Source organism: Anser cygnoides, chromosome 1 (assembly GCF_040182565.1).
Source record: "Anser cygnoides isolate HZ-2024a breed goose chromosome 1, Taihu_goose_T2T_genome, whole genome shotgun sequence".
Lineage (NCBI taxonomy): Eukaryota > Metazoa > Chordata > Aves > Anseriformes > Anatidae > Anser > Anser cygnoides.
The window spans coordinates 88,258,547-88,283,175 of NC_089873.1; the positions used below are offsets into that span (position 1 = coordinate 88,258,547).

At 35.5% G+C, this 24,629-nt stretch overlaps 1 protein-coding gene and 1 long non-coding RNA gene across 8 annotated transcripts in view; one reads left to right on the forward strand and one right to left on the reverse strand.

Moving 5' to 3' along the window:
- The window catches only part of DCAF6 (DDB1 and CUL4 associated factor 6), an 83,627-nt gene that overhangs the window by 33,541 nt on the left and 25,457 nt on the right, over positions 1-24,629 (forward strand). For 3 of the 7 annotated variants that reach the window (XM_048071573.2, XM_048071574.2, XM_048071575.2), the window contains exons 8-13: positions 1,971-2,064; positions 5,014-5,133; positions 5,369-5,614; positions 10,718-10,879; positions 16,800-16,859; positions 22,510-22,615. In XM_048071573.2, coding sequence (XP_047927530.2) covers positions 1,971-2,064; positions 5,014-5,133; positions 5,369-5,614; positions 10,718-10,879; positions 16,800-16,859; positions 22,510-22,615 — 788 coding nt within the window. The remainder of the gene's footprint in view (positions 1-1,970; positions 2,065-5,013; positions 5,134-5,368; positions 5,615-10,717; positions 10,880-16,799; positions 16,860-22,509; positions 22,616-24,629) is intronic. The other 4 variants (XM_048071578.2, XM_048071580.2, XM_048071577.2 and 1 more) reach the window with 3 other exon arrangements.
- Positions 14,873-24,468, reverse strand: LOC125183676 (uncharacterized). The gene is made up of 6 exons (XR_007166042.2): positions 24,330-24,468; positions 22,870-23,037; positions 21,539-21,622; positions 19,316-19,505; positions 17,352-17,422; positions 14,873-15,045 (listed from the first exon to the last, which is right to left on the reverse strand). It is a non-coding gene; the product is annotated as an uncharacterized lncRNA (long non-coding RNA).

Below are 24,629 nucleotides of genomic sequence, written 5' to 3' on the forward strand. Positions count from 1 at the left end.
GTTTAGACCAATGAGGTGATCCACTGCTACAGAGCCGAATTAAAAGATTCAGCAGTGTAAACAAACTGCAAGCAGTTATTATCAGTTCAGTTACAGTGATGCTGACCCTTCCAGCCTAAATTTTCTAATCAATTTAAAACCCATCTCTTTACCTACAGTTAAATTATATAATTCTCTCCCCCTGCACCCAACCCCAACCATCCACTCAATTTTTCTGGCATTATGTTCACCCTTTCACAAGCTCCTCAGGGTCCAGGGATCTTTATCTTTAGTCTGAAACAGGAGCCTCAAGGGAGTTCACAGCAAGTCAGCATCCTGCTGTCTTCACTGGGACGACAGTTATTAGTCTGCCAATGTGGCGTGTTTTTTTGCTTTTATATACTTGTTGTTACCCCCTGAAACTGTTTTCATTGTGGCACAACCTTTACAGTACATTAAAGAACCATTGATGAGCTGCTGAGAAGGTGCCTCTGGTGTCCTCCCATGCGTCCACACATGCAAGATCTCTTGCCCTCATTCCATGCCTGTACTTCTTAATGCTGCATTTATGCTCGTTACCCATGGGCATAGTTGATTCTTTTTATGCAATTTAAGCAGCTGGCAGCCTCCTGTATATGTCAAAGCTGCTAATAACAGGTTGCACACCATGCATTTATGCAACTCTAAGGAAAACTACAGCAAATTAGATAATAATCAACCAGTCACTAGACAATTGCTGTTGCAGCTAAATGAGCTACAAGAAAGCTCCAAGCAAGTAAAGTCCACACAAAGCCCAGTGAGCCAGCAGTACGTGCTGTTGTTAGCTTCATATTAAGTCTGTGGCCTGTTAGCAAAGACAGTGATGTATTTAATGAGCAATAGTCACCTATTACTATTACAAATACTGTTGACCATAACTGGGTGTAGATTCATAGGACTGAGGAAGAATGTCCAGCTGAGTTAGACTGTTACCTGATTGAGACAGGAAAAAAAGCAAAGAAAACCACAGAAAAATGACTGTCACAAATGAATGGTTCTGCATTTTACCCTTTCTCCTATGTAACGGCAATCTGATATGAAATAATTCAGTAGAGAACTCATTGCTTGCCTTATACAGAGAGAGAAGATTGTGACCACCTGTTAGCAGATTTTATGTATTCTTTTCATCTTTAGGCACAGAATATGTCCTGTATTCTTTTCTTGCCAGATAATATTACTTAAATTCTATTTTTATTTCAGTTTGGTTTTAAGTTCTACAGAGTAGAAGGAATGTAAAGCTTTTTTCTGAATCTGCAGGCTCCTGAAAGTTAATACTTTAATATGCTTTCACTGCAGTGGTGGTTTCACATTTAATCCCAAGTTGACAGCACAACAGTTCAATACTGTTGTTTTTGTTTGGTTTTCTTTGTATAAGCCATATATATCCAGCCAGTGCTCTTAATTTCAAACTCTGAACTGCCTTCTTGAATGTGCAAAGCTGTTTCTTTTCAAGTTAGCAAAAGTCGCACCACATATATAGTACTTGTTTTGTACTCCTTGCTGAAAAAACAACACTGTTATCAAAAAATAAATAAATTACAGGGTAGAAAAGAAATTTAAGTTTCTGTTCATAAAAATTTCTGCATGAATTTCTGTATGGTGAATATTTCTGTGGAATTCAGGCTGAATTTGTTGTTCAGTATGGAATGTCGCAATTAATACGGTAAAGGTAATACTGAGTAAAATAGAAGCTGCAGTACTTCTAAGAGTTGATTTAGACTGCTGAAATTCTGTATAGCTAAAACTATTGCCAGTATATATATATATACAGTGTTGTGCTTATTCATAGCTGATCTGAGCATATGGCTGATACTAATTTTTTTGTGTGACAGACAAATTTACGTAACTTAAGAAAATGGAGGTATGGCATTTATTTTTAAACTCAGAATTCTGTACTGTTCAATATGAATAACTATATAATACCTTTCTTTCTTTTTTTTTTTTTTTCCTAGTTACGGCAACCTCCTGTTAAACGTTTGAGGCTAAGAGGAGATTGGTCAGATACTGGACCAAGAGCAAGGCCTGAGAGTGAACGTGAGAGAGATGGTAATGTATCTGCTGCTGGGAGCTGCCTTTGTCTTCTCTTCTGTTGGTGCTCTTTTGTTTGTTTGTTTGTTTTTTCCAGTTTTTCTTAAGTATTCCTGAAATATGGAAATGCTTCAGATAAAAAACAGTCCACATGTTTTAAGAATCAGCCAGGTCTTAAGAGTGTTTACTTATAACTTAACAGAGAACTGCTGTTCTGTAGTGATTTTTTAAATTGTCTAAATTGAAAATCTTCTCTCCAGAAAAATTACATTGCTTCTGTTAGGTTGCTGTAAATCAAGGGGAGCTTGCTTCATTATTGCTGGTTATGAGGTAAAACAAATGCATATTTCCCTTTTTGTAGTTAAGCTGCGTCTACAATCAAAGTTGCAAATGAAATGCTCTGTAGGGGACTGGGATTCAAAGCAATAGGTTTCTAATATTTTTTCTTTCACTTTTATAAAACACTTATATGTAGTGACAAAATTTTTATGCTCATATATTCATGTTTGTAATGTATAATATAATATGTATGTTTGTAAATATATTACACAATTACTTGAGGTTTCAGAAGGTGGAACATTTCAAAAGTTATGCTTTAGTGTCAAAAAATGAGATACTGAAGCAGGGCAGAGGATGCTTTATCACTGTTATGTCTAATAACGCTTTTCTGTTTAGCTCAGAAAGGTTGTGAGGATACTAATAATTCCCTTAAATTTTCCTCTGTTTTTCTGCCTATCATTTCCCTTTCCAGATCATCTTTGTTGGTTTTCTCATCTTCTTGATTGCTGAAACTGGAATAGATGTGTCCAGCTGGGACAGACCAATGGTCCATGTAGACTAGGGTTCTGTATCCAACACTGACAATAGGTGATGCCATCTGGGGAGAGATTGCAAGCCTGTCCTCTTACTTTAGTCTGTTGTCTTTGCTGCTCTGCCACTGTTTGCAGTTACTGGATTAGAAACTTCAGAGGGTACATTTCCTATCTGTTCCTTTAGGCTCTCCTTATGGTTCTATTGCCTGTGAATTTCTGTAGTCCCTTCTTGAACCTGTCTATAGTATTTCCTATGGCAAACAAAAATCCAGAATTTCACTGCTTACTGTTTAGATTATTTCTTTCTTTCATGTCTTTTAAATTTAGTTTCTGTTAGCTTTATCATGTGACCCCTTGTTCTAATATCACAGGATTTGATTGTTAGCAGTTTTGCGTTCTGCTCACTTGGTGCTTTCATGATTCCACAGCAGCTTTGTCTCTGCTCAAAATTACTTGTTATATGAGTTCTTTTTTAGTTAAATACCTTAAGTGTCCTTCTAGCTGTTATTTCCCCATGCTATCAAGTAAATCTTCCAGGGAGAGAATTAAACATGAGAAAAGGACTCTTCCAGTACAGACACTAGCTAGATTTTCCTTTGTCACAACAAACTTTCCGTATCTTTACTGTGTGTTGCTTGATAGAATAGTGACTGATGTGTTCAGGAGAATACCTGTATTGCATTAGTTAGGCAGGCAGTGACCTGTGACTTATTTTTCTGTTAACTGTTCATTATCTCCCTCTTCCCATCATTAGCCGGCTTTTGCCTGTTTTCTTTGGCTGTTGCGTTCCATTTGTTGTTTTAAGCTTTTGAGGCCAAAACTCTTCTACCTGGGGTATAGATAGAGAGGGAGTGGGGGATCCCAGGGGAGGGTCAGACCCACAGTATGAAAATGAGGATAGATGTGGACACTGGAATGAGAACGAGGGGCATTGTTTCTTGGGGGTTAGGTTGGTGTTTCCCCTTCCCTTCTCCCTTCCCAACAATGTCTCTTAAACTCAACTGTGAAGGAAGTAATCTAAAGATAAGGTCTGGTGATGATATATTCAAGGTATATCCTAGCTGTGAAATTTATATGCAGCCCTGACAGATAACCAGTTGTTCCAGATACTTGGTCAGTCTGGCAGCTTTTATAGCATCTATGTGGTTAGCAGAATTGATGTTTAGGAGAGGCATTTTCTCATTGTACATGTTTTTCCTGAGTATGCTCTGGAATCTTTCAATGTTAGCTTTAGTATGCAGGGTATTAAAATATCTTTTCCATATATGTTTTGATAAGTAATTGTACTTCACAATGATTTCATTTCTTAAGGTCTTTGAATACAAAATTTTTAAAAGTTGTTTAAAAGTTACATATTTCAAAAGAGGCTGAGGGACCAGCAGAAGTTATTTTACAGCAGTATGAATGTAATGGTCAGGTCCAGTGGAATCATTTTCTATTGGAAGCTATCAGTGTGTTCAAGAAGATAAATAAGCATTTTATAGAATACAAAACACGTTTAAAGATTCAAACTTTCCATTTCAGCCCTTTACAAATGGAATCTTCTTTCCTGGAAAAAAAAAATTGTATGTAATAAAATCAGAAATAAAATGAGAAGGAAATACTTTCGGTTGTGTTAAAAGAAAATGCATGCAAAGATTTTGCTGCTTAAGAGTCTTTGCAATCCAAATGTAAAAATTAAATACCCTAAAAGAGCTCTGCTGTTTTACTAAATTGTGTTCATGAGGTAAAAGTAAATCACAAAGCATTCTGGAAATGTTAAAAGCATCATGTCTTTTTTTATGATAAAATTTGTTGTTTTATAATTAGCTGTAAAGAACATAACAATCTGGGCTTTCTTATTTAACCAGCATTTAAAACTGAATGACATATATTTTTGCAATGTCATGTTTACAAAAGTTATTTGTAAAGTAGAGAATAATTAAAAGCTTTAGGAGTTTTTTTTTTTTTTTGTTTGTTTTTTGTAATGCCATGCTCAGCTGGCAATTTTTGCACTGTTGTTGTATGGAAAAGTAGCATTGGTTCAGAGGATTACTAGTTATGTAATTATGTAGTATGTAGTGCATTCTTTTTTTCAGTGGAAGAGGTAATGGGGGGAGGAATGAATGGAAGAGAAGAATGCTTTTGTCAAACTTTAGCATTACTATTTTTACAGGGGAGCAAAGTCCTAATGTCTCTCTAATGCAGAGGATGTCAGACATGCTGTCAAGATGGTTTGAAGAAGCTAGTGAAGTTGCACAAAGCAATCGGGGGCGAGGAAGATCGCGGTCCAGAGGTGATTTCCTTTTTTTATTTTCAAGAATAATAATTACGATAAGAAGTATGCTTATGCTGAATGTAAAGGCCTTGAATATCAGTCTTTCTGAGGTATAAACTAAATTTTTAGTGTATTCTGAAGAAATGAGTACATCTGGATGCCATGTGAATGATAGTGCAAAGGGGTCTTTAGAGACAGAGTGAGTTTACCTTTGAGCCTTTGTTGTTTGCTTTTTTCTATTTTTTAAACAAAGGTGGGACTAATCGGGCGGATGCTCCTGCTACTAATAACGTGCCACATAGTACAGAATCAGAAACTGCAATGGAAGTAGATGGTTCTGAACAACTTCAATCATCTTCATCTTCTACAATGTCAGCCCAAGCTCCTTCAACATCATCTTCAACAGGAAGTCCCCCTTCAACTTCATTATTGTCTTCTCCTGATAATGAACAAAGGCCTTCTTTGGGGGCCTCAGCTCAACCTGTGCTCCATCAGTCTGGTGAGAAGTAATTCATCTTGTCACTGTTTATGAAAACCCCTTCCAATAAGAAAGAATTTTATTTTAGGGTATTTGGAGTAATTGATCTAAATCTGTTGTTTTTTTTCACATGAACATCTTTAGTGAGACTAGGTATTTCATAGTTACAAAGTGACTACAGCTTCAGTTTAACGAAAGCGTAAAACTCAACTGTGTTCGTTTGTCTGAAGAAAGGGGTAAGCATTATTGTCCTCTGAAATAGAAATGTATATAAAAAAAAAAAAGGTTTAATTTTTCCTTATCTCATTGTTCTCTTCCTGACGTATAATTAACGTCATGCCTTCTTCAACTGTGATTTGGCTGTAGCAGTGTCAGCGCAATGAACAGCAGAATCTATGCCTGTTGTTAATCAGAGGTAATACACACGTCAGCAATGTTACTGGTTTCTTCTCAAAAGTATCTGGGTAGACAGGACTCACTTTGCATGAGAGTCCATTATTGGTTGATAATTTGTACTACATATTGCTTTTTAAGTTTGTCAATCTTGAAGAAGCTCATCTGTTTTAAATACAGACTTTGTTCTTCTGGTGGGGTAAGAGGATGGGGGAAGAAAATATATTTCACCGTCTATGTCAGAAACTTATTTGAGCAGAAGTAAAAGAGCACCTTATGCTTTGACCTTCTTTTTTGCACCTCCATGCAGGAAAAAATGCCACAGCCACTAGAGTTGCATAAGATTTTTTTAAAATTTTTTTTTACTTTTTTAAAGTGAGTTTCTAGACTTCAAAACTGTGGGAGATAGGCTGATGTGAACATCTAGAGGCTCAAATTTGATTTTTTTTTTAAATCACACTTTTTTGGTATAAATTCACCTTTTATCTTATACCAGTTCTGTTGGGGAAATGAAAAACAAACATGCCACGTTGTTGTAATTAGAAAAGATGACTGAAAGCATCTTCAGGCCCTAAGTGGATGTAGGGGAGTGAGTATAGCAGAGTTTGGGATTTCACAGAAAAAATTTTGCCTTTCAGTGTACTGTGGCTGCTGCAGCCAAAAATCTCTGAGACAGTTGAGAAATGACCAGGTATATAGTATTTTAAACATGGGGAAGCTAAAGGCATAAGTTGAAATTCATTAAATGAGTCATTCTTTCAAACCTTGCAGTTATTCTGATACTTCTTATTTAAAGAAAATAAACAGTGAGGAGAAGCATAACAATGCAAACAATCTAGATACTATTTCCATAAGTGAATGCTAGAAAACTTGTTTAGTAGCTGAGGCTTTTAGTCACCTATGTTTTTTATTACTGTTTATGTAGGCTTGCTGCAATATCAAGCTTTTCACAACACACAGAAAATTAGGAGTCTGCTCCAATTCATTGTAACCCAGTTTAGCAGCTGCTATCTTTGGAACTAGAATAGCCACCAAAGACCACATACACCATTACCAAGGGTTCATTTTGGTCTATTTAGTTGTGTTTCTTTCTTTTTTTTTTTTTTTTTAAGGTAGTTGGTATATTCTGGAGCATTGACCAGCATTGAGTATGTTCCACATTAAAAGTAATTACTTCAAGATACATCATTGAAAATTTGTGGGTTGCATAATGATAATGCACTAAATAACATTTCTGGAATTACTCATTTTCTATCCTGCCTTTTAAAGAATGCATGACACCTTTATCATGTATTTTCTTCTTTGTCTCAGAATGTCCGAATTTCTAAGTAAAAGTTTATTGTGCTAGCATGCAGCTGAAATTGTTATTGTTCACTTCAGCTCTTATGTAGAGCATTTCCTCTTTCCCAATGTTGCTTTAGACTTAAGACTCTCCTTGTATTCAGATTTGGAAGGGGTAGTGGTAGTGGTGGTTGTTTTGCTTTGTTGACAGACAGTGGAAACTTTCTAGTTTAATCTAGTATAATGTTTGATAGGTTCTTTGACTACACCTACACAGGGTGTCAGATGGGCTGCTGCTGCTTAAAAAAAAAAGTCCCTATGTCTGGTATTCCTTATTACCATATGCGGATTTAGTTAGGATCAAGTATCATCTTCAAGTAGTCTACAGGACTCCTGCAGGAGTAAATTTAATAGTATTAAGTATTAAATTTAAATTAATTTAAACATGCCAAAGTAAGCATTTTGTACTGCTTTTAAAAAACACTTACGTTGTAGAAGTCTTCTTTGGGTAACATGGACAAATTCAGAGAGAGGGGAAGTTCTTGGGCAGAGTAGCAGTAATGGAGTTATGAATGGGTACACTTCAATGTAGATTTTCCTTGTGCAATGTTTGTGTACTTACATAACCCATGATGGTGCTCAGTCAGGAGAGTTTCTTTTCTTGCAGCCTCCAGTTTATAATATGAAAACACTGAACTCTGTGTCAAGAACAGGATTTCCCTGAGTTTGTGTAGCTGCACATAGATGTGGATAAAACCTGCTGCTTTTGGGGGTGACAGGACAGGGAAAGTGATGACAGGCATGTTAGTTTAAATATAGTGGGGTTGAGTAAGAAGACCAGATAGAGGTGTGTTGTAAAAGATGGATGACTGGAGAAACAGTTTGCAAAATGGAAGAAGAAAAGTGAGAGGCTTTCTAAGTGGTGGCAGATAAAAGCTTGAATGTCATAGCAAAGTGTTAGCAAGTGAGGAATATGATCTAGGGTAATGACTTTTTTAGAATTGTGGCATACCATGGAACAGGCTTACAAACAGCTTTTCATAACTCATTTCTACAGATTTCTGTACTGAATAGAGATGCTGATAGTAAGCCTGTGTTTGAAATAGCAATACCTTTACACATTTAATTCAAATATATTGTTAGTGTGGTCTTCCAGAAAATATACCATGTGATGAGCATTTGAGCTTCTGCATGTGCATTACTTCATCCCTTAATGTGGTGGTGGTAGTGGTTGTTGTTGTTTTTAGGAAAAAAAAGTATGTATTCAAAAAATAGTCGGAGCTTCAATCAGTGCTGGAGCTTGTTGGGAAAAGTCTCTTTATAAGAATGTATATTCTAGAGGAACACAGTTGAAGCATTTGAATAAGTTACAAATAATCAACAAGATCATTGAGGCACATCTCAGTAGCCTGCTCTTGTCAGTACATTTGAATAATTTTTTTTCTATAATGAGATGGTATGATTGCTGGAGACTTTCATGCTTGTCATGAAGGTAAAAAATAATTTAATGTCTTTCTGATATAAAGTAGATTTGCGTATAAATTTTGAATGGGAAAGGGGTAACAGCTTCAGTTTTTTTTTTTTTTTTTTTTTTCCTTTCAGTTTCTCTTTCCTCAGTCCATTTGCTGGCAAAATAAACATTTGCTTAGAGATTCTGAAATGTGTTAAAAGATGCTGTAATTAAACTTATTCCAGATAGTAGTTATATCTTTACATTTTGAATTGCAGTTCTTATTAAGTCTTAAATTGTAACCGTCTCTGGAAGTGAGTGGAGATAAATCAGCAGCAAGTACTGACAACCATTGAGACACCATTGATACTTCCATAAAGTACTTCCTCTTTTTTTTTTTTTTTTAATTTCCATAAACGTTCACATCACATGAAAATTATTCATAGCAAATTTCTTTCATACCATATTCCTCTTAGGAATTATATCTTTTTCCTTCTTGTTATATGTCATCAACCATAAACTGGCAGGTTGTATTTTCCGGAAGTGGTATTATGGCGAAGACATTAAAGCTTAAGACAGTGGGTATTAACCAGTGCCTGCCACTAAATTGTTGAATGATTGGATTATAGCTTTGTGTTTGTTTCTTTTCGTGAAACAAAATTTTAAATTTGCATGCTTCATTGAGTGAACGAGGGTTACAGAATATGTGTAAAGCTTAGTTTTTGCTTGGGTGAAAAGTGATATGCCAATGTAATGCTCTTTAGTACTTGAAGATTTCATAGTGCTGATGTTTTTCTTTGCAGATTTCCTTATGTCTGCAAAGTACTCCAGGGTGTCCTTGATAAAAATGCTTTCAGGATAGATCTGGGCTACCAGTTGGTAGCAAAACTAGCTAGAGTACTTGATGTGAATATATGAGTCTAAATCAGCTTCTTGACCCTCCTTTATTATAGGTGAGAGTAGTTAGCAGCAGTTCAGTTCAACGTTGTGCTTCAGCTATTGCTAATAATGAGACAGTCTGTATTGTATGAACAGAAGCACTTGCTGTACAGTGCTTGTGTAAGTGGAGGAAATCTGCAAAGAGCATAGAAAGAATGAAAAATGACTTAGACACCTGTTTTATAGTAGTTTGCAAGATAAATAAATACTGATAATCAGACAGTAGACTGGTCCATGCCAAAATGCTATAACTTAAAAATGAATAAAGACAAAATGACGAACACATTGAAGTCCCTAAAGATTGATCTGCAAGAATAGTATGTTAAGAGAATAATACTAAGAAATCTTTATGATCCAATAAATTGATTTCTCTGGTGGACCAATTAACAGTGCTTCTAAACTTTGAGTCCTCACCCATTGGAAATGTCTGAGGTAAACATGAGTTCATGGTAAAATGTATTTTTTTTTCATTAGATGCTGTTCTGTCACCTCTTTCCATAATCCACATTTTATTTTTTGCACAGGTTTGTTTTGACCAAAATTGTATTTTTTTTTTTCACATCAGAAAGCCATCACATTGATTTTGAAAATCTACCTGTATATCACAGCTGCATAATTTTCCACTACAAATGCTCTGATTTGTTCTGTGTGCTAGGAACCTGAGAATGCATACTTCTGTCATTTGCTTTGTTTTGTATCAGTCAGGATCTTTTCTTTTTTCTTTATTTTCTATCTTGTCTTGTTTTCCTCATAATTATTTGATAAATGTTTTAAGTGTTATAGATGGGGAGGGGTGCATTGTATGATGTGAATTTTGAACTTTATGAACTTTAAAATCCTATGATTTGTGCATTTAAGAAGAGAAGAGCAATTAAAATATTTAATTTTATCATTTCTAGATGTCAGTAGACTGATTTGTAAAGTTTTTATCACTTTAATTACACTTAGTATCTGTTGCTTCTCTCTTTGGTCAGTCCCCTGTTCCACCCCCGCTTCTGTATATTGTATGTTTGATGCTTCTTTCTTTTACATACTTTTTTTTTTCTTCTTCCATTTGTCAGAGTTAATGGGACCCGAGTTAGCTATAATCCGTAGGGGTCTACAGCGGCTGAGGCTTAAGAAGGAACAACAGAGACAGCGAGAGCTAGCTGAGGGTTCAGCACCACAGTCCTCCTCTGATCAGTCATCCTCTAAGGGCTCCTCACAGGACCCTCAGGCATCAGGTTGTCATTTGTCAAGGTTTCTTAAGCAGCTAACGTAGTTATAGTTTGTGCTGCTATTGTTTGCTGAGATGCTTCACTTCCAGAACAAGACAGCTAATGCATTTGCTGCTCGTCTTACTTTGCATGTGGTGGTGTTTATCATCACATGGTTAGGAAAAGAGTAATAATAACAGATTTCATTTATCTAACATTTTTGGATTATATAGTTCAATGATAATATATGGAAAAAGTTTCCTGGGTGCACACAATCAAGTATGTGCAGTGTTTGTTAGAGCAGCTAACCAAGAAATTGCTATGTCCTGAATAGGGCAATCTATTTACACACTTGTTACTGAATTGCAGTTAATTGTATCTGGTAGTAACATTTAAGATGGCTTTGATTTAGCATGTGTTCTAAATCAAGGTAACAATTCAGTAAAACAGAAGCTTGACACTCTTAAATGCTATGTTTTTGCAGTAAATATACGGGAAAGTACTTGTAGTAAGCCTAAGTCCCCAAATATGCTTTGTTTTTTAAAATATGACTTTTCCTTTCTTCATTCTTGTCTTAGATTAAAAATGATTATAAGAAAGCTTTGGAGATTTTTATAATAAAACATATTTGAAAAAGTTCTAAGTTGGAATAGAAGCATGTTTATGAATAAAGAGTTAAACCTAAGACATGAACTTGAAGCAAAATTTGTCATGGCACTATGTAGAAATGAACAGGGTGCATGCTGTAAGTGTGAAAAATCAGTATATTTAGTGTTAAAGTAAACATAAGGGCAACATATCTAGCAGCTTTTTTCTGTGGATAAATTTTGTGGTAGTTGGGGTAAGGCTTGTAAGGACTGACATACATTCACAGGTTGGCTTGCTATGGTTTAATATATTCATTTATCTGGAGCCTTGTGGAACAATTTGATATAACAGTGGCTAGTGTTCTAGTTACAATATGTATTTACTGAACTTTGAAACTTTGAATTATTTCCTGCAGCAGGAAGTTTTACAGAGTTTTCAGATTGTTTGAAAACCATTAATCCTGGAGGGCTGTCATGTTGATTATAGGTGCCTGTTTACTTGCAGGAAGAGAACAAGAAAACTGATGTTGGCAGTGTTTTTGTAGGTGGCATCAGTTTCCTGGCAGGAAAAGCTAATATAATAATAATCGAATCTGAAATTACAAACCTACAAATCTTATTTTAGCAAACTGAACATCAGAATTTATTAACTCAAAGATATGTACTGATAGAGGCAAAACCTTTGCAGTAAGTAGATCTTGATCTCCAATTTTCATTTTGGATTGTAAAATTGAAATTAAGGTGGAAAAAAGTTAGGTTATAACCGTATCTGTAGAATGTTCAGCTGGAATTAAGTCTGTGGATATTTTATTGCCTATCTGAAGTATGCACTGGTCTGAGTATCACTCGATACTGTCTTGCCCATCTCTTTCCTTATGCTCCTTCAAAGATGCACGGTGATTCTTACTCCTGGTGTTGCTTGTGGATCTGCATACTGTAGAATCCCTTATGACACAACCTTGAAGCTTTAAGTTAAGTGATTGTTTTGAGTAGAGGAGTCAGAAATGTACTGTAGTTAGTTTGGATCCTACCTCTGCCTCTTGGAGTTGTGATTTGCAATGTCCTTTAAATGTTAGGGTAATTAATGGGAAGGTCTGATTGTTTTGTTTAGTATCACTGAGGAGCAAAAGAGCACATACACAGACTTAGATGGAACTAGTACTCAAATATTTATGTCATTCTTCATGTAACAATGAATTTGCAAATTTAACCATTCTACTTATTAAACGATTGCCTTGAAAGGTAGATTTCATAGAATTACTGAACATCCTAAGTTGGAAGAGAGCCACAAGGGTCATTGAGTCCAACTCCTGGCCCCACACAGGACCACCCAAAAATCAAACCATGTGTCTGAGAGTGTTGTCCAAATGCTTCTTGAACTCCGTCAGGCTTGGTGCTGTGACCACTGCCCTGGGGAGCCTGTCCCAGTGCCCGACCACCCTCTGGGTGCAGAACCTTTCCCTAACACCCAGCCTGACCCTCCCCTGTCCCAGCTCCATGCCGTTCCCTCGGGTCCTGTCGCTGTCCCCAGAGAGCAGAGCTCAGCGCCTGCCCCTCCGCTCCCCTCGTGAGGGAGCTGCAGGCCACCATGAGGTCTCCCCTCAGCCTGCTCTGCTCTGGCTGAACAAACCAAGGGACCTCAGCTGCTCCTCATACATCTTGCCCTCCAGACCCTTCACCATCTTTTTACTAGTTGTAAATTTTCAAACAGAAATTACACCCTAAAATGCATCTGCCACCATATGAAATGAAGTCATAGCTTTCATTTGGCCCAGGGCTGCAAATTCTCAATCTCTACCTTGATATAATTTATACTTGCTATGTTCTTGGGTAGCCAGTGTAAGACTAAGGTCATTTCTTCTGCCCTGTATTTCATTCTCAGTCTTTGTCTTTGCAATTACAGCAGCTCGGTTATCATAGCCATAGACATGGGGAGAAAAATACTTCAGTCATGTAAGAAATTAACAGTAGAAAATGTCAAGTGCTGAAAGCTCTTACTGGCTTAATAGGAAAGGTTGCCATGCTATTAGACTGTATGGTAGTTATTCAGTCTCCTCCTAGCCTAAGGACTTGTAGTGGTTACATGAAGATTTGTAAACTTCCTGTAATTGTCAGCCCTCACTATTGAGAGGACTGATAGAGTATACTATTTAGAGGAGTGTGAGAAGTATGTTCAAAAGCTTATGATGCTGTTGGATACAAAGATGAGTTAACTAAGTAATGATTCACAGTGGGCTGATTTGATGCTGGAGAAGAATATACTTCATTCTCAGATGGCAGAGAGACTATGTTTCAGTGGATACTTTGCATAAAGTATTGTGTAAACTTGGCAGGGTTTCAGAAGCTGATTATGCTATATGTATCAGGTCTGTTTTGTCTTCAAGCCTTTTCTTAGCTGTTGAACAGATGTGGACTTTTTTTGGTAGCCACTTTATTTAAGAGGAAACTACGATAAATTTTTTATTTTATATTTTCTCCAGTAAAGTCTAGACTTGGCTTTCATTTTTGAGGCATTTCATAACATTTACATCCTACACAGAATTTAAATAACTGTGTATGTGCTATATGCAAACGACAAAGAAATTAAACCTTTATAACCTGTAGTTACTGCTCCTCTGCCACATGCTGATATGCCACGTATATATCACCGTTAACTAGTAATGGGTCATAAACTGAAGCAAGGCATTGAAGAGATCTTTGTTTCTCTTGTTGAGAACTTCAAGTGAATAAAATACAATACAAGAAGTTACAGAAATATGAACCAGCTGATCTTGAAGTAAAAGAAACAGAGTTGGTATTACAAGTCAGTGTGTACAGGACATATTTCTGTAGCTGTGTGTAGTGTGCACGTATCTTACATAATCTGAGTAATAAGAATGCAGTTTTTATTACTAGATTCTTCGCAATTTTTAAATGCTGAAGTTTGGAAATGCATTTATTTTAAGTTCAAAATATTTAACAGAGAGCTTAGTCATTGCACAAAGCAGTTACTCATAATTATTAAAACAAGTGTTTAATTTCTTGGATTAATGTTCAATTTAGTGGATTAATTCCACTAAAATTGTAAGAAGATACCAAAATAAGAGTGAAATGTGGGACACTTAAGCCTATGTTAGCATTATTACCTAGAAATTGTTTCATTTTTACTGAGCGATTGAACGATACATATGGCAAAACAAAGCTTCTGTTTACTTACTGCTTTATAACTTAAAGCCAATAAAATTTGGAAGTACTGGTAAGGGTAGTAAATGTAATTTCTTATGCTTATAATTATACTGTGTTTATTTAGTCATGTTTATTTTATTTGTGTTGGCCTGAATTAAAGAGCTGATGAGATTAGCATTTCCAGCCAAGTAAAATGATAGGCGGCATGATATGTCTCTTAAACAGTACATATAAGCACGTGGAAAGAATTGGACTGTAAGAACAGGGCTCAACTGAGAATCACTGTCTTCTGTGATTTAGTCTTCTCAGCTTGCTATACAAGACCTCCTTTGCCTTTAGCACTTCGCTAGAAGTTAATCCCAGCCGTGGGCTCATAGCTGTGAATGTGATTCAACCCAGTCCACCCTTGGGAGATGCATACCAATTCCTGTGCTGAGTCAGCTGAAATAGAAGCAGATCATTGTATGATATGGTGCATCTTTACACCAGCTTTTTTCCTCATATTTACATTCTTAAAAGTGTGTTACTACTCCATTGATAATGCTCTCCTATAAGCACTTCCCTTCTAAATTAGAAATTACATTTAAAGTACACTTCAGTTTTGGAAAGTGAAATATGTTAATGTTACAGGTCTCGTACTTAAGAGCTAAGCCCCATCTAAATCCGGAGGACAAATTTTGTGGTCTGGCTTGGGTTTCTTGGGTGCAAGGCACGGGTAGGGCTGAACAAAGATGAAGACAAATTAAGGCCAATTTCTATTCCCTAATTATGGAAGTAGTGTACGAGCCCAGCTACCAAAACAAGCCAGCCTCCAAAACACATGGAACTTGCCTCAGACTCCCTTAGTCTTCACTGCTTCTCCCCTCCCACGCAATGCTAGGTATTAGTGTAATGAAGAAACAAGCTGTAATTCTTGCACCGGTAGCTGAAGTCTCATTTGAGGATGTATCTTTAAATTAGCTTTGTTAATTTAGCAGGTTATATGTCTATTCTACAAAATGGGTCATGCTGTTTATTCTGGCCCAAACCTCAAAGTGAACCTCCTGTAGGAGAGAATGTATTATTTCATTGCTTTCCCTATATAGAATTTAAATTAATGTTAAAATTATTTCAGCATGCTGTGATTTTTTTTTGCACACTATGGCTGTATTTATAATACAGGATATTAAAGCCATTTAGTTTAGCATGAATTTGTTTATAACAGAATATCAACAAGTGGAACTCAGATATGGTAGCCTAGCCAATATTATGTTTGAAATACTGCACTAATTTATGTACATCAGCCCGTTTTACAACAATATGGAAGTAAGGTCTGGTCTTCAGAGACGACAAGGAAAATAGACTTCACAGACGATGTTGAACTTAGCATCTGTCATTTGTTTGCACAATGAATGCAGTGCTGGTGATGGTTATTAACTGGTAGTATCCAGTGGGAAAATGCATTTAACTGCTGCTTTTTTTCCTCCATTTTTTTTTCTGTGATTAGGTGAGAATTTTTATAAGACTGGTTGATGTGGTACTGTGTTAAACTCATGAAAAAATTTTCAATCATCAGATGCTACAGAGGTATAGCATCTAAGAATGCTATTGAATTGAACTGTCATCTGAGTGGGATCTATTTTGGTGCTTTAATGTTACAAAAACAGTTTATATGCTGTTATATCTGCAAATCCTCTCATCTTTTACGTTTTATGTTTATAGGTATAAATATTGAAGATACTGGTATGCCATGAGTATTTTATGTTGAAGTATAAGTACTCTGAAAGTTACATTTAGCACACAGTTTGAAGTACTAGTGTCATCTAATACATTTGAAAGCTGGTAAAGGCTTTGAAGTCATAACTCTTCAGTGTTCTTTGTGACATTTTAGAAATTTGAACAACATGCCAAAAGCCTTGGTAACGGACAAGCATTTTCAATATCAATGTCAGCAAGCTTCAGGCTCTTCAGCCTGAACAGCCTGTTCAGGTAAAACAGCCTGTTTTACCTAAAGAAATACGTAGTGATTTGAAACAAGTGGCTTTGCTTCTGTCATGCCTAGAAAATGCAATATGGCTGGCTGCTCATAAAGCAAACCCAAAGCTTCCTTATGTTGCTGCTTTTTATTTTTTATTTTAAACTAACATGTGATCGTGACATTGCTGTGCAGTTCTCTGCTGCTTATGTTTTAAGTTGAAATCTCATTTTTGTTTCAGATTCTCCTTCTTCTGTGGTTAACAAACAGCTTGGATCCATGTCACTTGATGAGCAACAGGGTGCGTGACAGGAAATGCGCTATACCCAGCCATAGTTGATTGCAATGCTTCTTTTTTAAAATTGCCTTTCATGATGATAAACAGTCCAAAATGCTGTTCATCTGCATAAAGTAGCATTCTGTAAGCAGATCTGCTGGAAACTCATTAATTATTTAATTCTCAATACCAGTATCAGAGTAAGGTTAATTGTTGTTTTCAAAAGCCATCCTATGCTCAATTCTAAATGCATTTGATGTAGGTACAATAAATGTCTTACGCAGTCTACAGACATTTAGATTTTTTTTTTTTTAAATGTAAATCAAAATTTAATTCTTTAAGCAGTCTTTTTCTGGATGGTTCTTCTTCGATCAGAGTGCAACTGTCAACATTGAAGTAACTTGTAATCATGTAATGCCAAAGTAGTTTATTTTATGCAAGAGATATATGCAGCATTGTTGTACTTCCACGGTTTGAGTAACTCAAGAGCATCTATAGCACTCACATGCATCTTACCTTTGTAATCCTTTGTCCTGTACCCCTTCTGCTAGACAAGTACTACTGTTTCTCTGTAGATTTCTCATGGGCTGGTGGTAGAAAGCAAGCTCGTGAGTTTTCCCTAGGCCCATTATTCATCAGTCTAACTTGTGAGCAGTGAACTAGGCCAAAGGACACCCTTTTCCAGCTGAGCCAACATCATCTATGGTGAATATTTATGCCTGAATAATTAATAAATGATAGAGGGTAATTTAAAAATAGATTTCCATACACTCTACATTATGTTTACTTCCATATGAAAGCCTCAGTACAGCTTTAGTATCTCAAATATCAAAAAAGAGCTGGCTCTTTCCTCTTGTTTCATATTCTAAACTAGAATGCTGTTTTGAAGTCCCATTTCTGAAAGATGCTCTGTTTGGCAACTGTTGAGATATGTTTAATTTTAGGATGCCAGACCATGGGGGAAAAAATCAAGCTGTGCTTTTTATTGACATAATAAATTCATGTTGTGGAACTACATTTTGCGATGAAATAGTTTTAAATCTAACTATGTACATTTGCTAGTTATTCATGGTTCAATAGTCAACACCACTATTCACGTTTAGCTGGAAAACTTTTTTTATTATGAGTGGCCAAATTATGCTCTCTTTTATGAACTCAGAAGAAGCATTATTTTATGGTAGTAGAATAAGCTAGAATTAACATATGTAGTCTATATGTTTATTGGAGTTCCTTCAACAGAAAAAAATTGGAAAAATAGTTATTGATAAAATAGCTTGTTTGTTGAGGTTGAGAATTAAACCCATACAACAACAAAAATAAAAGCAGAAGTTATGGTCCCAGAAATCAGTTCCCAAGTCTGCATCAGAGTCCTCTTCAAGCAGGATTGGTTGCCTTGAAAACTGGTTTGTCCAGTACTATTCTTAATTGCTTAGTTGTAATAGACTCTTCATTTTTTTTCTAATAATTTTTCCTGCATTAAGAAATAAGTTAAATTAATGTGAAGAGGTTTCTTCTTGCAAAAGAACTCTCTTTTAATATGGAAAAAAAAAATCCCAAAATGTATTTATCTGAATTGAGTTGGTAAACCTGTTGTCTGAAATTTTTAAGGTAATATTTTTCTTTTGTGGTGGTAAGGATCACCTGAACAGAGACAGTGTAAATTTTAGTTTCAAAAAATAAGAATTTGGAAACAGAAGTCATATATTAGGATATTTTTTCCTGAAAAAGAGAAAAGAAAAAAAAACTTGCTGAGATCCAGGGTAGATTTTTGAAGTTAAACTGCATTATTTTCACTTGATACTTTCCTGAGATTTCTGTTCAAGTATAAGGGAGTTCTGTCAGTTCTTATTGTATAGAAATTCTTTATTGTTCTTACTCCTTTTTTCTTAATTTTGTACTGAATTAGTTGGCTTTCTGTTGGACCAGTCTGTTGTTGGCATTTATGTTTTATAACTGTTTCTGGGTTTAAATATCTTTTGATACTTACTACAAAAATATATTTACAATGCCATGTTTCTGACATTCCAGCAGAAGCTGTAAGTTCTTCCCATCTGTACAAAATAGGTTTCAAATGGATTGTAATGATCAACGCTGGAGGTTTAGTTTGACTGTGATTGTAATAATGAAGGGTGACTCTAAGAGTTGTTCCAGTGCAAAGGCAATAGTATGTTTTCTAGGAACTTCCTGAATTGATATGAGTAGAGGGAACCTGAAGGCAGAGCACTAGTTTGGTAACTTTGAAGTGCAAATGAGTATATGCATGCCATACCATATTAATGCTTCTTCCTACATAGACAGATGCCGTATTGAGCGGTGATATTTGTAGGTATTTGCACGTTAGTTCTAGGTTTTATGGGACATCAACATGACGGTGTGATGTCCATGCCAGATTGTTCAGTGCCACTTGACAGATATGTGAGCTGGCTCTGAACAAGCAGGTGTGTCAACTACAGCACAGTTAATTCTTCATTTCTTTGTACCTTAAGTCCTGGAAAATGTCAGCATGTGTTGTGTCCCAGCTGATTGGCTCTACCTCAGACAGACAAATTTCTTGGGCATTGGTATGCCTACAGAGCTTTCCAGATCCAAAAATCTTCAGCTTATACCTGCAGAGCTCACTTTAGAACTGTGCCTCTTGCATGGTACAGCATGCTACTGTACTGCTTTGTTCTGTAAAACACAGTACAAAGTGTAATTAGAAGGGGAATCAACCAGACAAAGAAATTGTAGAATGTACAAAGAATGTACAAAGCTTATTGTCTTATGAGGAGATCATGATTAGTGCTGGATGGGAATTATTTTGGAAGTTTTTAATGAAAAGACATCTGTCTTCTTCACATGTGTTTATTAATGTATCAGTGAAGAGGCCAGCATTTGAGATGTGGGAAACAAGCTTAAAGTTCCTTATAATGTTAGTTTAGCTAGATAATATAGTCTAGAAACCTGTCTTTATGCTCTTACCAGTTCATAGGTAAGAATCCAAATCTTTGTGAAGTTACACTTGCACAGGTTCATTTTCTAAGAGAAAAAAGCATGGGGCGTTGCCTTCAGTTTTTATTTTTCATAAGGTGATGAATGAAATTTGGTCTTCAGTTGTAAGGGTTGATGTTAAAAAGTACCTTCCTCATATAGGACCCTTGAGAATAGACTGTTTCGTGGGAGTATGTCTTCTATGACAGGACTGAATATGAAATAAGACTAAGTTGTTGATAGTATCTTTAAAGTATAATGTATTTGGCTGTAAAATCGAAGTTAAGTTTCAAGGTATTTTTGAGGAATATGAAATAGAGCTTAGTAAGGTGTTGACATGCTATAGCTTTCTGTTGGAGCAGTTTTTACTTCACTAGGATTTGTAAGTAGATTAATAGTTTTAGGAATAGCTGGCCCCTAAATCACAGAAGCTATGCAACTTTTCTTCTTCCTTTCCCTGTTAGGCTCTCAATGTGAAATAGATTTGGTCTGATGAGATTAAGCTTTTAAAAGAGAACATTGCTTTCTTCTGATCTATTCAGTCTTTGGCAGTCACTCTGTGCTTGAAAACAGAATTCACAACTTCTGGATTTTTATGTGGCTTTTCTAAAAGGTTGTTCAATTTTGCACTAGGCAAAGCTTATTAGCCTTTTCCACATACACACCCATTCAGCTTCCCATTAGCAGTGAACTTAGTATAATTTAGTTGAACTACACAACTAATTCTCTCCAGTTTATTATCACATTCCTGTCTGATCTTTTAAAGTTTCTTGTTCCTATTAGTGTCAATTTCATGTCCTAAAGACAGATTAAAGAAGAAACTGACCCAATCCAAATCATAGCTCATTTTTGTAGGTACAAGAAAAAATGATTACACAGTATGGTTTAAGAGCTGTCTTTCTCCAGGAATTTATAAAAGTCATTTCTCAGTTATTTCTGTAAGCATATGAGCAAAGAGGGCAATTCTTCCAATATTTTGAGTCTGAATAAATACAGGCATTGCTTCCATAGTAAGTCAGAAGACAGTCTTTCAGCATCCTGCTTTAGTTTTTTTAAGACAGGATTTTAAGACAGGAAAGCACTCTTACGAGTTCATAAGCATTCAATTAGATTCATTATAGTTTAATGATATTCAGTTACTTTGGTAATATTAACTAGTTTTGTGATGAAGCAAATGTTGCATAGTAGCATCAGGTTATAGCATTACCATTGTTTGATGGCTGTCTTGGACTATTCAAGGTGGTAAATTGTCTGTCTTCTAATTATCTGAGTTCCTGATTTAAAGATATGTCTTGACTCTACCTGTGACAAAGAAGATAATCCCTCAACTATGTTATCTTTTACTCTAATAGTGTCCAGCTACTGATAACATATGCAGTATCCTGGAACAATCAGTATTTGTACTTGTTTAGGAAGGGATGCCCAAATATCAATGCTCTTTCACATAAAAGATTCTCTTCAGAATAGAAATACATAGTTAAAGTTCTTCAGAGCACTGATTACTGCTCTGTGACACTTTGAGTGGATTTCTCTCGCCAGCAGTTCACAAATGAGCATTAATTGTTAGGTTAAATTCTTATGTGCTGTTTCATGGTTCCTACAAGTTAATCGTGTTTGTTTTTGTTTTTCTTTTTAAAATAAATATCCTGTGGCAATATTGAAGCCATTGCTGTTCTGCATGGGGAATTTGTATGCTTGTGCTTATTCAGTGTTAGCTTTCAGTTGTTGCTTACCCAAAGATGATCTGAAGTTTTTACTTTATTATAAGTGCCAGTCTGCAAGTACTGTAGGTATACTTTTAGTCAAATTTCTGTACTCTATAAAACAAAGAAAATTTGATAAGCTTTTGTCCAAACAGTCCTGAAATAAAAAGCTCAGGTTTTGTGCAAAGAGAAATTATGTAGGTTACTTTCAGGTCGTTTGAGTGGTGCCTAATACTAAGCAAACTCTATCATCTGAATTTTGAGAGAATGGCACCTCTGTAGTGAGGCTTGATATGATGGGACTTTACGTTAACTTTTTAGTGTTGCCCACGGCCAGCCTAAGCATTAATGGAAATTGGGCCATGCATGTAGGTAGTGTGACTGGATTTTATTCAAGGTCAATGTTATTTAGCAGTTCCGTTTTGAAAGTGCCCACTGAACAGTCCTCCAAACTATATATTCAGCTGAAGTTTGCTAGAGTTGCAATGGTTTTCAATGTGATTGACTTCTTTTGCTTTTGGATGTCATGAATATTTACAGCTTAGAGTTATTGTAATGTGATATATTATAGCTCGTCATCTTTCTTCATGTGTATTTACATGAGACAGAGAGGATTGAACACCCCTTCTAAAGCACTGTATGTTCTTATTAAGATACTTGATAGAAAAGAGATCTGCTCATGAAGGATCATATTGTGTATACACATACTTAGCTGACAATTTTATTCACCTGCATGTTGAAGGGTAGCATTTTCTTTGTTTGCTCTTGTAAATACAAATAATTTTAGGCTATTGTTAAAGCATTGCAAAGTATAAATTTGGTGTGTTTTCTTTGAAACTTCTTAACTTTTTGCTTGGGCTGTAACCAATCTTACATAGATGTTGTACATGTTACTATCATATTTGACCTTTTATAAGATAATTAAATGGATTTTCAGAAATATAACATCTTTATGTACATTGCTGTTGCTCATCCAAACTTTATCAACCCCATGTTTACAGAGAGCGACAAGCCACGAACGGGAACAGGTGAACCAGTTTTAAGTTTGCACTACAGTACAGAAGGAACAACTACGAGCACAATAAAACTGGACTTCACTGATGAGTGGTAAGACAATTTTGCTTTTGACTTGTTAATGACAACTGTATTTCACTGACACTGATCTAGCATAGATGCAAATAGTTTTTCCATATGATATATGTATGTTTTCCAGTAGGTATATATGCAATTTGAAATGGCTGGAGTCTTTAGCGCATATAGAATGTAAACGACAGTCATACTTTGATGTGGAATTTATGCAAGAGTTTGTTTATGATATTTTGCTATAGGTTTCCCACTATGTTAACATTAAAAAGACTTACCTATTGCCATCAAAACTGAGAATCATTTTCACATCCACTAATCTTATTAAAGCAAGGTAGTACGGTGATGGAAAGGTCGTCCAGAAGTTAGCAATCAAGTTTTGATTCTCTGCTTTACCAGACTTCTTATACAGTATTCAGCAAGTAAGTGTTTCTGTGACACAGTTCCTGAGTTGTAAAACAATGGAGTTATTATTTCTGTGATTGAGGAGTGTTGATGAATATGCATTCATCAAGGTAATTCGTATAGTTAAAATATCAACTTCATGGATTGCTAAGATATTACAGTGATGGCATCCTTTTTAAATAATAAAGAAACCCATACTGTCTAACTGGCCTGACTTACTTGGTTTTGTATGGATGTCTATCATTAGAACATCTCAGTACCTACCAAAACAACCACAGTCCTTATTTCATCTCCTCTTAATTCTATTCCTTTACCCATGTTTTTAAAATTATTGTAAGGAAAGTAAATAAAAATGCTCACTAGCATTTCTTACTTAGAGAAAAAAAAAGCAACAAAACATAAAAATAAATGTTTATAGCTACTCTTAAATGCTATGGCTTTAAACATAAAATAAATATGGACAATTCTGTCCATAGCAGTTTGAAAAGTTCAAACAGTGATCTGTGTGCTTTCACAGCATGAACACTTTGTCTATAATGAACTTGAAATATTGCAACAGTTCTGTTAGAGCAGTCTCTCAGACTGTATTTCTATTTAGAGTCCAAATCTAGCAAGCTTTGAAAGAATTACTTTTGTTGTAATGCTTTTAAATAATTCTGTGTTTAGATTTGTCATCATTTTTGTTTACTATTTTTAGGATAGGCTCTTTTTCCAAGAGGAACAGAGCGTTAACAAATGTTTTGTATGTTTTTTCTTGATAGTGTTTTTTATTATAATGAAGTACTAGCTATCACTGCATCACAGAAAACAGTTTTTTTAAACATCATCAACATTTTGTTTGTGTTTATTTTTAATATAAAATTTGAAAAATGAATTTTATACTTCAAACACCTAATGATTTTGAAGACAGCAAATTTCAATGAACTGCTGCATCAAAACCAATATTAAGAAAAAGTAGTGTGTACAGGAGATGGAGATGAGGGACAGGAAAACTACTCATTACAAAAATATGTAATTGAAGAATTAAAGGCTAAGTGAAAACTACTAAACCTTAACTTCGGTTAAACTTTTCAAAGAGTAATAAAACAGATGGGATAAAGGTCTTTTAATGATTTAATCTTATTGAAGCAAGGGTGGAATGGCAGTTAAGAAATACTGAGAGTAAGTAAAAAGTAAATAAATACTGTATATTATTTACTAGTAAAGTTGAGTATGTTGATGAAAAGGTCACAGGAGCTGGATGCAACTCAAGTGAAAGTAGGAGTTGGAATTTAATTCAGGAAAATTGGAGGTTCTTCATCTAAGAAATTTGGAAAAAGAAAATGGTACTTACATTGTGTCTTATAGCTAGTATTTTAACAAATCTCTTGCACCAACAGTTAACACCATGTGAATGAGAAAGAAACATCAAATATAGTGTCAAAGGAGAATGAAGGGCTAAACATCATGATCTGTTAAGATTAATGATATCAATATTGAAGGCTGTAGAACAGTCCTGTTAAAAAGGCATTAAAAGAAGCAGTACATGGGAAATGAACCAAAATTATGGGAACTGGAATTTGCAGGATGCAGTACTGTTTTCCAACAGAATAATGGGTTCTAGAACCATAAATGGTGTACTATTGAGAGCCTG